The sequence below is a fragment of the Sinocyclocheilus rhinocerous genome, unplaced genomic scaffold (assembly GCF_001515625.1).
Source record: "Sinocyclocheilus rhinocerous isolate Xijiao unplaced genomic scaffold, SAMN03320098_v1.1 scaffold263, whole genome shotgun sequence".
NCBI lineage: Eukaryota > Metazoa > Chordata > Actinopteri > Cypriniformes > Cyprinidae > Sinocyclocheilus > Sinocyclocheilus rhinocerous.
Window position 1 is genome coordinate 2,503,248 of NW_015645086.1, and position 14,020 is coordinate 2,517,267.

The 14,020-nt window shown below is 37.2% G+C and overlaps 1 protein-coding gene across 2 annotated transcripts in view; it reads left to right on the top strand.

Annotated features, from left to right (window-relative positions):
• The first annotated feature begins 4,590 nt into the window (after nt 1-4,590).
• The window catches only part of LOC107705734 (sodium/potassium-transporting ATPase subunit beta-1-interacting protein 3-like), a 69,115-nt gene continuing 59,685 nt past the window's right edge, over nt 4,591-14,020 (top strand). For both annotated transcript variants that reach the window (XR_001636096.1, XM_016509179.1), the window contains exon 1: nt 4,591-4,872. Coding sequence is in view for 1 of the 2 variants with exons in the window: in XM_016509179.1 (XP_016364665.1) it covers nt 4,819-4,872 (54 nt within the window). In the remaining variant the exon portion in view is untranslated. The remainder of the gene's footprint in view (nt 4,873-14,020) is intronic.

Below are 14,020 nucleotides of genomic sequence, written 5' to 3' on the forward strand. Positions count from 1 at the left end.
AATAGTTTATATATATATATAATTTTTTTTTTTTAATGCACAGATAGTGGTGATTTATATTTGGGCAACATCCACTAAAATAGACATGGGTGTGTTTAGAGTTGGCCCAGATATAGTCAACACTTACTGTATCAGAGGTCTTTTATGACTGTGGGTCTACCCCAAAAGAATCAATGAGGAACTCACTTTCTCTGAGTGCTCTCGTGTGTGTGTGTGTGTGTGTGTAGGCAGGTTTCATACTCCTCCGTCTTTGTTGGAGTCTGATTGTGGTCCTTATTTACGTCTGGCTCATAGCACAGGTCTCGTCTGCTAACTGGCCTGTCAGTCTGCATTAGATCTTGCGGTTTGAAACGATCCCGCCACTAATACAGGCTGACTATTCAGACAGAATTTGAGGACCAGAACTTTTGAACATAACACTTATTGCCTATATTTGACCTTATTCTGGTTCTGGTTGTCGTTCCTCTTTACATTATTGCATATTTAACATTGAATTAAATATTATGTCTCTAATATTAAATATTATATCTCATTGTACATAACACTGTATATTTAATGGGACATTATTTTATTTTTTAATAATGATCTCTCTTACTCTTACCATATGGCTTTTAGCTCTTCACTTGTGTGTCTCAGTGTCTGCTTCAGTGTTCTGTATTCCTGAAACCAAATTGCACCTCTGGGGTTAATAAAGTTGTATTGTATTGTACTGCCTCCACTGGACTATATAACCCTTTCTTGTAATGTGCACTGTAAAAATCAATAGTTTTAATCAAATAATAGCTGCCACACTTTACATAAGTGTTCATGCTTTGATGTAATTACAGCATTAATCAGTACAAGTAAGTGGGTAAGACTAATGAGCAATGTGCTTATTTTCTGAAGCAGCTTGTAACTACAAATTGTTTTTGTTGTCGTGATGTATTAATACTTAAAGTTTTACCTAAATGGCTTTAAAAATGTGTTATTTATTTTATTTTTTATAATTTTTATTTTATTTCCTCTGGATTATTTCAGATTCTCTTGCTTATTTAAAATAATAATTTATAATATATATAATAATAATAATAATAATTTATATATATATATAATTTTTTTTTTTTAATGCACAGATAGTGGTGATTTATATTTGGGCAACATCCACTAAAATAGACATGGGTGTGTTTAGAGTTGGCCCAGATATAGTCAACACTTACTGTATCAGAGGTCTTTTATGACTGTGGGTCTACCCCAAAAGAATCAATGAGGAACTCACTTTCTCTGAGTGCTCTCGTGTGTGTGTGTGTGTGTGTGTAGGCAGGTTTCATACTCCTCCGTCTTTGTTGGAGTCTGATTGTGGTCCTTATTTACGTCTGGCTCATAGCACAGGTCTCGTCTGCTAACTGGCCTGTCAGTCTGCATTAGGTCTTGCGGTTTGAAAAGTGTACAATACAAAGGCCTGACCCTCCTTTTAGAAGAATGCACACCAACAGACTTTAACTGGAGGGAGGTGATGAGAAGTAGACCCCTAGGATCCCATCAGACACTCCTACTGATAAAGCCCAGTGTGACCTTCTTTCCATTGCTGGTGTTTGTGTGGGTCATGTTTTACCTACATCATGGGGACCAGAAGAGCAAGCAAGCAAGAAGCTGTGCAATGCTGAGTTGTTTGAAAGTAAAGCTAACAAATCACTTCACAAAAGAATAGAAAAACATACTACAACAAACCAAAAATTTATAAATAAAATGTAAATAAATAAAAATGAATGAACAAACAAACAAATAAACAAATAAAGCACAAACGTCTCATCAAAATTTGCAAGTCATTATTAATATTATTAAACAATCTTTGTACATTAAAATTAATTATTTAAAAGAGTAGTGTTCTTCAAAGAAAACAAATAAACTTAGAAATAAACAATGATAACAAAAATGATAACAAACAAATTAATACATAAATGAATAAAGCACAAATGTCTCACCAAATTTTGCAAGCCATTGTTAAAATGAATAATCTTTGTACATTAAAATTAAATATTTACAAAGGAATATTTTTAAAGAAAAAAAACTAAAACAAAACAAAAATTAATCAAATGAATTAATAAAACTGAAATAAATACAATATGATAACAAAGAAACAGACAAATACATAAAATAAACAAATAATGTGTACAAATATCTCATCAAATTTTGCAAAACATTGTTAATTTTATTAAATAATGTACTTACCAAAGAATATTCTTCAATGAAAACATACTAAAACAAACAAGCAAACAAATAAATAATAGTGCACAGATGTCTTATCAAATTTTGCAAGTCATTGTTAATATTCTTAAATAATCTTTGTACATTAAACTTAAATATTTACAAGAGAATGATGTTTTCAATAAAAACAAAAGCAATACAAAACAAAATAAACTAATACAACTGAAAAAAAAAAATGATAACAAACAAACAAAGTGCACAAATGTCTCATAAAATTTTGCAAGCCAAAATTATTAAAAAATCTTTTACAAATTAAATATTTACAGAAGAATAATGTTCTTCAAAGAAAAGTATCTGCAGTTCTCTCATCTAAAAATATCACCAAAAACTATTTATAGCAGTGTGTGTGTGTGTGTGTGTGTGTGTGACAGAAAAGAGGGAAGCTTTTAAGAGAGGAAGCAGAGGCTACAGTGATGTAATGAGAAGTGAAGTGTTCCATGGCAACACAGGCTCAACCTGTAAAAGATTCATCACTCTTCTTCCTGTTCAGAGAGGAGGGAGCCGAGCAGCACGGTGGAGGAACCGCTTTTAACTGCTTTTCTATAATGGATCAGCACAGACAGAGCCACAGCTGTCAATGATAGAAGACAAGGGTTAGCAAAGAACAAGTGATATTATCAACATCAACTTCATCATTAATATATGTGTGTTATTTACATAGGTTTGGCAATGGAGGTCCTTGTTTATCATGTCAGTAATTATGGATATGAATATGAAGGGGAAAAGAGCAATATAGCTTTAGGCAGTTGAACATTTCAGTAAAGTCAATACAGTGTCTCTCTGAACAGACTGAACATTTAAAGTAGTTGAATTGATAAAAATGTTATGTTTGTCATTATGTACATTGCCCCATAGTCCTCCATTGTATGTGCATAACTGCAACAGAAAATTAGACCAGTCAAATCAGCAAAGAATAAATCCTGCATTATGCTCTGCACTGACTGCATTTCCTCATTTATTTGTCTACTAACTCATTTTCATACAGTAGATTTAAATGTCAACCAAAAAACAAACAAACAAACTTATAAACAGTAAAATGAGTGAGGAAAATATTATGCTAACAAGTGTGTTGAAAGATAACTGTGTTTGTTATTTTAGTGTGAAAAATGAAGTGACAAATAACACCAATTTACACCAGTTTACATCTCAAAAAATGAGGTTGGGTGTAGTTTTGATACGCGACCAGCAGATGGCGCCTTGAATTTGATAATAGACTTCAATGAGGCGAACATTAGTTGCTTCAAACTAAAAATCACAGAGTACACGCTTTAAATCACATCTAACTGTAGATACAAACTGCATTCCAACGTTCGTGACGGTAAAATATCTCAGCCAAAGCTATTTATCACTCCACACACGATAAGAAAAAAAAAAAAAAAAAAAAATTAATCAGTTATATTTTATCCTGTAGTTACTGCTGTGGGAGCATGGTGTTCACCATCACTGTCAAAGAAATTAATAAACAAATAAATAATAATAAAATATGATCACATATTCTGTAAACCCCTGCTAATATGCCTAATGCTGTTTTATTTGTTAGACTGTAAAACTGACAACCATTGTGTTGACTGTCTAAACTGGTTTAATAGTCTTCGCTGGTCTTAAGGGGGACCAGTCGGTTTTACTGGACATTTTTTTTAGCTGAATAGCCTGGGAGACCATCTTAAACCATCTAAGACCAGCACACCGTCTTAGGCTGGTTTACAGTTTTTTTGTTTGTTTGTTTTTTTAATAGCATGGATGTGGGCTCTGATATGGTTTCTAAGCTTGTTTCCTGGTCTTAGGTGGTCTCTCAGCCTGGTTATGTAGGCTGGATTGAGAGGGGTTTAGGCACTTTCAGCTAAGGTAAACCAGCTAAGACCAGCGCATCATTGTAGGCTGGTTTATGTTTTTGTTTGTTTTTAGCAGTGGTCTGTGGATATGGTTTCTATGCTTGTTTGCTGGTCTAAGGTGGTCTCCAGGCCTGGTTATGAAGGCTGGTTTTAGAGGGGTATCTTAAACCAGATAAGACCAGCATCGTTTATGTTTTTGTTTGTTTCGACAGGGATGTGGTCTCTGGATATGGTTTCTATGCGTGTTTGCTAGTCTAAGGTGGGCTTGGCTATGTATGCTGGATTTAGAGGGGTTTGGGCACTTTCCAGTTGGTCAGGCAATGATATCAATTGGCCAAGCAGCTGACTGGCCAGTCTGTGAAACCAGATTAAACCAGACAACCAGCCCTTGCTTGGTTTAAAATTCTATTTTCAGGAATGCTGTGGCTCTTGGGTAATTTTTCCGCTTTTTCTTGGGTTCGAATGGACAACACACGTTTACTCACGCAGCCTGTGTCCGTGTATGTGAGAAGAATCCATTGTGATTTACATACACCCCCGACTCTCACACGCTCCTCCCGCGACACTCGCAGCCCGAGATCAGCTTCACACTGCCGCGAGTGTTTCACTGAAGCGCCGCTGGAAACAATGGGAACGGAGCCGCTTTGTGTCGGACAGAGACTGACGCGCTTCTCTGTGTTTGTTTAGGACTTTCTGCTGATAGACTCATATAATAAGGATCTCATTATCAAGCTTTAACACAATGGGCTGCTGCAGCGGACGGTGCACCCTTATATTTCTGTGCACGTTTCAGTTGGTGAGTTTGTTTTCTGATAAATGTGCATTTCACACCGATAATTATGTCTGCTCAACGTGTATGTGAGCTGTTTAGTTTATAATACGCTGCCTTTTGCTTTGTTGTTGTTATGATGCTGTTGCACTGGATACACAGTGAGTACATTGTTTAAACATTGTGTGTGCTTGAACTCTTTTGTCTTGATCTGAGTTAAGGTTTAACATGTGTTTAAGAAGTTGGCCCCTCCATAAAATAACCCAGAGTCGTAAAATACTTTTATGAGCAGTTTAATGCTTTTGGTTTTGCTTTTGCACTACTTCAGTCAACCCAGATGAACTTTTCTCATACTGTTAGATTTTTCACTGGGACAACACAGAATATAGGGCTTAAAACAACTTCATATGCCAAGGAATTGATTTTGTTTAATCTGTTAAACAGGTTTTTTTTTCTTTCACAAAATGCTTTTTTTCTTGCCGTGTCAACACTGTCAGATTTTGACATGTAATGTCAAAAGTGTAGTAAAACAATATTATACCATTAAATATTAAAATGTTAAATTGTACATAATTATTATTATTATTATTATAAAAACTCTATTATTTAAAATTAAAAATCATTTTCAACTCCATCTGTTGACTTGACACAAACCATTAGACAAGAAAATCAGATGACAGTATTGACAATATAACCATATTTTCCACATCAAACATTAATTAAATGCAGATGCCATTTGTTTTTCTGGATTGTTCGTTCAATTATCTAAAACCATATCTTTACAATTTGAGTGACAGAGTCAACATGTCATGTTTGTGACATCAAAATATATGCACCATTACTTAAGTCGGCATGAAATGAAAATTCGCCCAATTTATTTTCTATACGCATGTTATAGATCTTATTATGAATGCTTCATTTTTTTTTATTTACCTCATAATTTTAATCAAAATGTCAAAACCCAATCTTCCATTTAAACGACAGACATCTCTCTGACGTATTCTGGACTTCTCCAATCATTTATTCCACTTAAACTTTCTTACAATCGACTGCAGGCTCGCATTCATATCTGCCTCCAAGTCCTGGTCTACATTTTTTTTTTTTAATAGTCTGTTTCACTCAAATGTACATCATAATACAGAAGAAAAGATCGGCCACTACCACAATTTCAGATAATGAAAAACCTCCAAAACGTACAGACTTGGCATCCTTGAACTCATAAAGATGACCTTCATGATGAAGTTTCCATTAAAGGGGTCATATGATGCTTTTTTAAAGATCATTATTTTGTGTATTTGGTGTAACAGAATATGTTGACATGCTTTAATGTTCAAAAAACACATTATTTTTCAAATACTGTACATTATTGTAGGTCCTCTATGCCCCGCCTCTCTCAAACGCTTCGTTTTCTACAAAGCCCCCTTCCTTTGACAAGCGCAGTCTGCTCTGATTGGCCAGCTGACCCAGTGCATTGTGATTGGCCGAACACCGCAAGCACTCGTCGGAAATGTAACGCCCCTTACCATAATCGCGAGCTTCATCTTTCAAAATAAATGTAAAGACAGAGCCCGAAAGGGGAACAGAGTCGTGTGACAGACACAGTGATGAAGCTGGTATGTGTTTGCAGTACACAAGCCGCGGTTAAGACAGCTGACTCCACTTTGATGTGACCGTCTCGCGCTCTCGCTCTCTCGCTCTCTCGCGCTCTCTCTCTCGCTCGCACACACACACACACGCACACACACACACACGATGCGCAAAACTCCGCATTTGAACAGTCAATAGCAAATACTTAAACTAATAACAAAACAGTAGCTGATTCAGAAGCGCCAGATTGTCATAGCAAAGTCAGAATTACCTCCTCTCCTAGGTTCACGAAACGGTCGTCCATAAAATGCATTGCTGTTCTGTTGTAAGTAATCTTAAAGATTCCTAAATGCATCTACTTCCGGAAGGCCAAATAAAGTGCTTTTGCTTTCGCCTAGAAACACACAGCTTCTCCCTGACATGGCTGCTTCAACACTAACTGCGGTTACTGAAACCACGCCTTCTTTCTTTGCGTGAACATTTGGGCGCATTATGCTAATATTTCCACATAGTGAGGTAGATATGTGGGGCGTGTTAGAACGAGCCGTTTTAGGGGGGTGTGGCAGAGTCTTAACTTTGATAAAGAATATCTCTTTGGTTTTGAGACTTTAGTCTTTGCAACTTCAGGGATCTTATCTATGCACAATCAGCTTGTAACACTCCAAAGAGAAAGGAAAACTTGAAATCGCATCATATGACCCCTTTAATATCTGACTGTGTTGACACAGATGATACTGTGTTTACATGCTTTTGAACAATAGTCTAGTATGTGAAAGTGCGTAGCGAGGAGTCCACAGACCCCACGGCATGCACCTCAGCACTAAATTGATCTGTTTACACTCCAGATAGAGTTGGCAGGAGCTTTCAGTGGTTAGTCATTAGTTAGATCTACCCATGTTCCTGTCAAAGAGAGAGATGTTTCATCTCTCCAAGAAGCTATTATACTGTAATTGTCGCTTAATCTTTATTGCAGCTCGCTTTGGTTCATTGGATACTCTATCCTAGCTTAAGTGTTCGTAGAAGTTGTTTGTCAGTGAAATGCTATATTGGCTTCGAACTCTGCCATCATCATTCTGCAGTGAGTTGCTGGTGTCCTCATTTCCATGTGGAAAGTCTTGCAGCTGCTTTTTACATTGTTTCAGTCAACCTCCCCCATCCGCAATCCCAGTCTCAACAACTAAACTGATCCCACGGCAATGTAAACAGGCGTTGTACGCCTACACCGGTAAACAGCTGCTGGGGACTGATTGCACGTTATTCAAATTTAACTGCCGTTGACACCGTAGCCACCTCTTTTATTTCTGGTACCTGTGGCAGTGCTTGTGTAATGCTGTCCATTCTTCCCACAATCCTCTCTGACAGGGGCATTAAAAAAATGCTGACACCTGCTGCCCCATAAAGACAGACGTGTAATACACCTCGGCCCACATGCATGTTTGCACGTCACACACACTCGGCTACTGTCAGACCTTCGGCCCTTGCTGAGCTTGACGGGGTCCGTCTTCCTTTCATTTTAGGCACCTCAGGGAAAACCTTCCTGTGCTTTGATGTAGTTCTGCTCTCTGTCTTGCTATGAGATCTTATTATCTTGATGTCACAGAGTTTCCCCAACGGGTCTGCAGTTACTGCTGTTCTCAGTGGAAAGATGTCACAGAACTCTCTTAGGCTAACTGGGAATATTAGTCATTTACTTGGATGGCTGGTGGATTGATGCTATTATTTATTAGTGGTGCTTGAAGACAAACTTCTCTATTACTCTTGCTCATACATAAGGTTAGAGATTTGAAGAAAGTAATACACTCGTAATTCATTTCTCGCTGTGGCTTGTTGAGGAGATTTGTGGTATTACTGTCAAGTGATCAGATGAATTTTGCCTGGCGGACTATAAAACGGATGAAAAATTTCATCGATTTTCACTGAAGGAAGCACATGAGTTTTATCTGGAGACCAAAATTAGGGATACGTCGGTGATATATTGGTTATTGGACAATGTTATAGCTTTTTTAATAAATCAATATTAATATAATTAGTTCATGCCAATTTTTATATTTAAGTAACGTCAATGTAATAATCTAGCTTAAAGTTAACCTTTAAAAACATAGTAATTTAATTTAACACTGTTAAATGTAATCTTTAAAAAATCTCCAAATGAATATATATATATATATATATATATATATATATATATATATTTAAAATGATTGACTTTTTAGTTTTTAGTGTTATTTTTGCTTGAATTAGAGAAAATAGTCAAATTTTTTTTTTTTAAATACATTTGTATTATTTTTTTATTTTTTTACCTTGTAATTTTTTATAAAAATGAAAGCTCAATCTTCTGGTGAAACAACATTCTTCTCTTTGGTGATGTATGCTAGACTTTCAGTCATTTACCTTAAACCCTGACCATTCACAATAAACTGCAAGAGTGCATTTACTTTTGAGTGCAACGCCCACATCTCAAAATCGAAATGAACAACTTTTGAGATAGTCTCAATTCGGATAGTCACAATACGGAAGGAAAGATCTGTCGCTACTTTCTTTCCCCTTTTACATTTCCGTCCAGAACCAGATCCCTAACCAGAATATCATATAGACTTGAGAGTGAGTCCAATAAGCAAACTACCCAGAAAACCTTTTTGTTGAATGGCTCCTCATTTCTCAATTCCACACACTGGAGATGATTTCATTGGTGCGATGTCATTGGTGAGAGCTGTACACACCTGTTTGTGCTGGATAAGGGAAGGAGAGGAGCATGAGAACACAGGTAGACACACACATGGAAACCGTTTTGAACTTTACCCTTTGTAGCTCTTGAGGAACATCTGGTTTGGTTCCTCCTCCTCCATTTCTCTGTTCTAGCAGTAATAGACGAGGAGTTTGTTTAAAAGCACATGAAACTGTCAGCAGCTGGTTTAAAGTCTCCCTGGTGGTGAGTTAATCTGGCTTTTTCTTACAGACATTGACTTGGAAATCCCTATGTTTGGAATGAATTGGACAGTCATCAAGTTTATTGTAATTCTGAGACGTTCTCCTCCATGAACCATCTCTCATTACACCACTTCTCTCACATGATCGGGCCGTGCAGGGATTCATGGTTAACCTGGGAGGAATTTAATCTGTATCCAGGCAAAGCCTAATAATGAGGTTTTCTTGATTAAAAATTCTTTCTTTTGTTAACAAGCAGCTTGAATTTTTATCTTTGACTTGAAGGAATAATTCACCAAAGAATGAAACTCTTGTTCTAAACCCGTATGACTCACTTTCTTCCACTGAACACAAAAGGAGGAATTTTGAAGAACGGCCAAGCATTTTATCATCTTATTTATCGTGTGGACTACTATTATGCTGTTTTTTCCCCTTCGCTTTATTTCTTTGGAAAAAACAGCGCAAACATTTTTTTACATTGAGGAAAGTAAGTTGTGGATTTGGAATGACATGAGTGTGAGTAAATTTCATTTTTGTGTGAAGTAATCCTTTAAGTACGTTAGAGGTGGAGATTATGCCTGAAAGTGCACGCACATACACAAAACTCTGCCTCATGCAATAAATTTCCTCTAAAGTATCTCTTTCCTTAAGAGACGAAACAAACTAGGACAGAAATCGCGAGACACTTTGAAGTGAGCCAGAAAAGGAGGACTAATGAGTCAGAGAAAGAGAGTTGTGCTTGCGGTGTTGTACACACTGCTGACTAGAGTAAAAAAGACACACTTAATGGTGTGTGTTTGACAAACCCTGAATAGAGAAAGTGACTGATGGACTGTGGGTAATAAATGGCAGTGGCTTTGACCTCTTTATGTCTGAGAGGCTTGTGGAGAGATACGGTAATGAGGTCAGGAGGAGGATACTCTCTGACTTCTGACCCGTAAACGCGCACACACGTCAAATCTAGGCCTGAATGTTGAATAGATACTATACATGACCTCTGTGACCTCTTTACATACAGATTAAAGGAATGTTCTCCATTCGAAAACCTATATTGATGCCATTATAATCTTGATTTGTCTAAAAACTGTTTACATGAATGAACTTACATTTAAAGTATATGGGACAAGGCATTGCAGAGAGGTTTAAAACCAAAAATATAGATTTTTTGTTGTTGTTAAAACACTCTAAATTATCTTTAGTGGTGCCAATACTGTTCTTGGTGAATAACTTCTGGTTACTGTATGTGTTTTCATAGTAATTCTTTTTAGATGGATTTTTCCTATGTGAGTTCTTTTCTGATATGCATTCATCAGTGTTGGGGTAACGCATTACAAGTAATGTGAATTATGTAATCAGATTACTTTTTTTCAAAAGTAATGCATTACTTTTTAAATTTACAGTAAAATATCCGAGTTACTTTTTCAAATAAGTAATGCTTTGCTTCGCATTTATTCACTGACAGCTCTCTTGGGTGACAAAAAGTAACACAAAAGTAACGCAATTCATTACTTTCCATAAAAAGGAACTAAGTAGCTCAATTAGTTACTTTTTTATGGAGTACTGCAATATTGTAATGCATTACTTTTAAAAGTAACTTTCCCCAACACTGACTTGCATTTATCACGCAAAAGTTATAGGTTTGACTGGCTTACATGGTTATGATAGGAGTTGAAAGACTGAGTATAACTTTGCACAGATCAGCACAAATAATGTTTAAGTCTTGACTAGGGATGGAAATAAAAAAAAAAAGTTTAAAAAAAGAATGCTTCCAGATCAACCTTGGTCCACTTATGTACATAATAAAACGTCTATCTTATATCTTAGTAAGATATAAGTCAACATTTAAACTGCTTTAAAGTGTTTTTAAACATTTGTTTTGTTAGATATTTGAGTACGTTGAAACCCAGTAACCCATTTAAAAGTGTAATCTAGCATTTTACTCAGAAAAATCCAGTTGTATCCGGAGCACAATGAATCTTGGGATTGTATGGGCTGCAAAGGATCCATTAGTTGTATCCTGCATGGCCCAGGAATCAAAGGATGCATTTCAAGGCCTCGTTTGAAGGAGCCTTTGAAATGGGACAGTCTTCGACACTCCTTTGTGACGCATTCGGTCTTCAGATGCAGCCTTTGAAGGATGCAGCCTCTGAATTGGGACACAGCTAATGACGGCCCGACACTGAGTGACTGTTGGCTTGGTGTGTCATGGCCTTAAGAGTCATGTGTTAGAGAATTGCTCTGGTGTTCACCATCTGTGTTGAGTGTTGCGACTCCCTTGAAAATAGTGCAGGAAATATGTATTAGTATTTCATGTTTATATAAGTATTACAGTACGGTGTTCCATTGGAATGTCATTCGGTTCTAGAATTTTTATTATTTACAAAATGGAACAATTTTTTAGTTCTCAAATCTGCTTATAGTTATATTGTTAAAACTGTGTATTTTAACTTTTTTTCTGGTCAGGAGCCTTGCCTTATATAGCCTTACTATATAAGTGCATTGCTGTAAATGCAATTATAAACTGACAGATGAGATTAAATTATTTTCTGAGGTAATCGACAGTATGTCACTGATTCTGTCACAAGAGCTTAACTTGTATTGAACCCAGACTGAAATGGTCCTTTAATGTACACACATGCTTAATACAGGTCCAGTCAGCATGCCTTTCCTCTTGGTCCATCTGTAAGAAGTAAAGTTGATATGTCATGTGTTTTTACTCTTAACTCCCCACTGAGAGCCAGATTATTTAAAAAAACAGCGCTCGCTATGGAAACAAGAAGCCACAGAAACATGTACCAGCTGACTCCACAAAGTCAAAGACTCTCACGTGAGGGCAGGGAAAACGTGAGGATGGGGTAATTTGTGGTTTAATTTGCTCGCGAGGTGTCATTACGGGGCTACAGGTGTTCACTGGTTATGTTGATGGAACCTTTTGGCCTCCTGTAAAGGTTAATTTGCCCCTGTTGGCTGTTTCGTGACAGCTAGGGGAGATAGATACGCCCAGCAGTTTTACGAGACCTGACGGCAGCCGCTGTCTCCCAGACAAATGAAGGCAGGGATGTGCAGCACTGTTTATCAGCTGATTTGCATATGATTCAGCCCAACACCCAATGTGCATCCCCCAGCCAGACAAGCAGATGAATATTTATAAAGGACGCCACCCCCTCTTTTCTCTCTCACTCATACACAGTCTGTGTACTCTGAATTAACAACTTTTCATTAATGCACTCAGGCTTTTATTAAGGGTAATTAGTGGAATGAATCAGAATGAGACGGCAGAAAAAGACGGAAACACACACACACACACACAAGCACATTCCCACTTAATGCTTCTTCGTAACTCAGGAAGGCCTGGTGCGGGTTGATGGAGAACATGCCTGATGAGGGATCTAGCAGAGAGAAGGACTGCAGCAGATCTAGACCAAAAGAATTTCATCATAGTACCAGGGTTATTAAAGTTAGCTCTATTCAACAATCTAGCGGATTTCCTATAGGGACCTGCCTTTCAAAACCCAAAGCATACTTTACACATACTCTATGGGCAATGGTTCTTAATTCCAGTCCTCACATACCACCGTTCTGCATTTTTTGCATGTCTCTCTTATTTAACACACCAGGGCACTTACGGTCGAATAGAACAAACGTCTGAAATGATAAAAGATGCATACAAAATGTGCAGAGCGGTGGTACGCGAGGACTGGAATTGAGAACCACTGCTCTAGGGTATACTTACAGTGCATATGATGTAAAGTACGTCATTAGCATAGTACACACGTACTGTGCGTGCGCAGCCCAATTTTTTTGATTGGTTTTAATTAGTTGGTCTACAAATTGGAAACACAGGTGCAAGCTATTGTTTCACTGTCAAAAAAGAAACTGAAGAGACAAAACAACAACAACGAACTACTGGAGATGCAACTCTATAGTTTAAACAAATACAAAGACGTTTTATTGTGATAAATTCTGGACTGATATGGCACAGACACAAGACAAAGATGAAACTTTCTAATGTGCCAAGCACCTTTGCAAATGGAGTGTATTTGGAAAGGCTATGCATTTGGCTGTACGTGCATGCTAAGTGTTTGTGTCAAAACTAAAGAATACTTTTGGCTTAATGCAGCATCCTTACTATGTAATCTTGTATGGGACTGAGTTGAAACTCTGTGAATCATATCATAGTTCATATATAACTAGATATATGAAATTGAATGCACTGTAAGTTGCTTTGTAAACGTCTGCATCAAAATGAATGAATGGAAATGGAGGAGTTAGATGTGATGTTTTGCTCATATCCCAGAAATTCTCAATAATGCTAAAATATTTGTGGATTTCCATATCTGTGCTTATTCACGCACAGTCAACACTGTGTCATTGCATATGAATCACTACTTTATCCACATCCCACCAGCAAGCAAACAACCAGCTGATCTACACGACCTCTGACCTCCATCTACTTTTACCGACATCCTGATCTCCCATTGTGAGCATCAGTGTTGAGTTACAGATTAAATGTTTTGTGTAGCAACTTAAGCTGGAAGAGAAATGCTCTGTTTTTCTCTCTCTCTCTCTCTCAATCTTGACGTCCCATCAGACTGTGGCAAGCTGATTGTGTCAGGCTTCTGATTGTGAAGATTGGGCAGTTGACAAACAAGAGTGTCGTCTC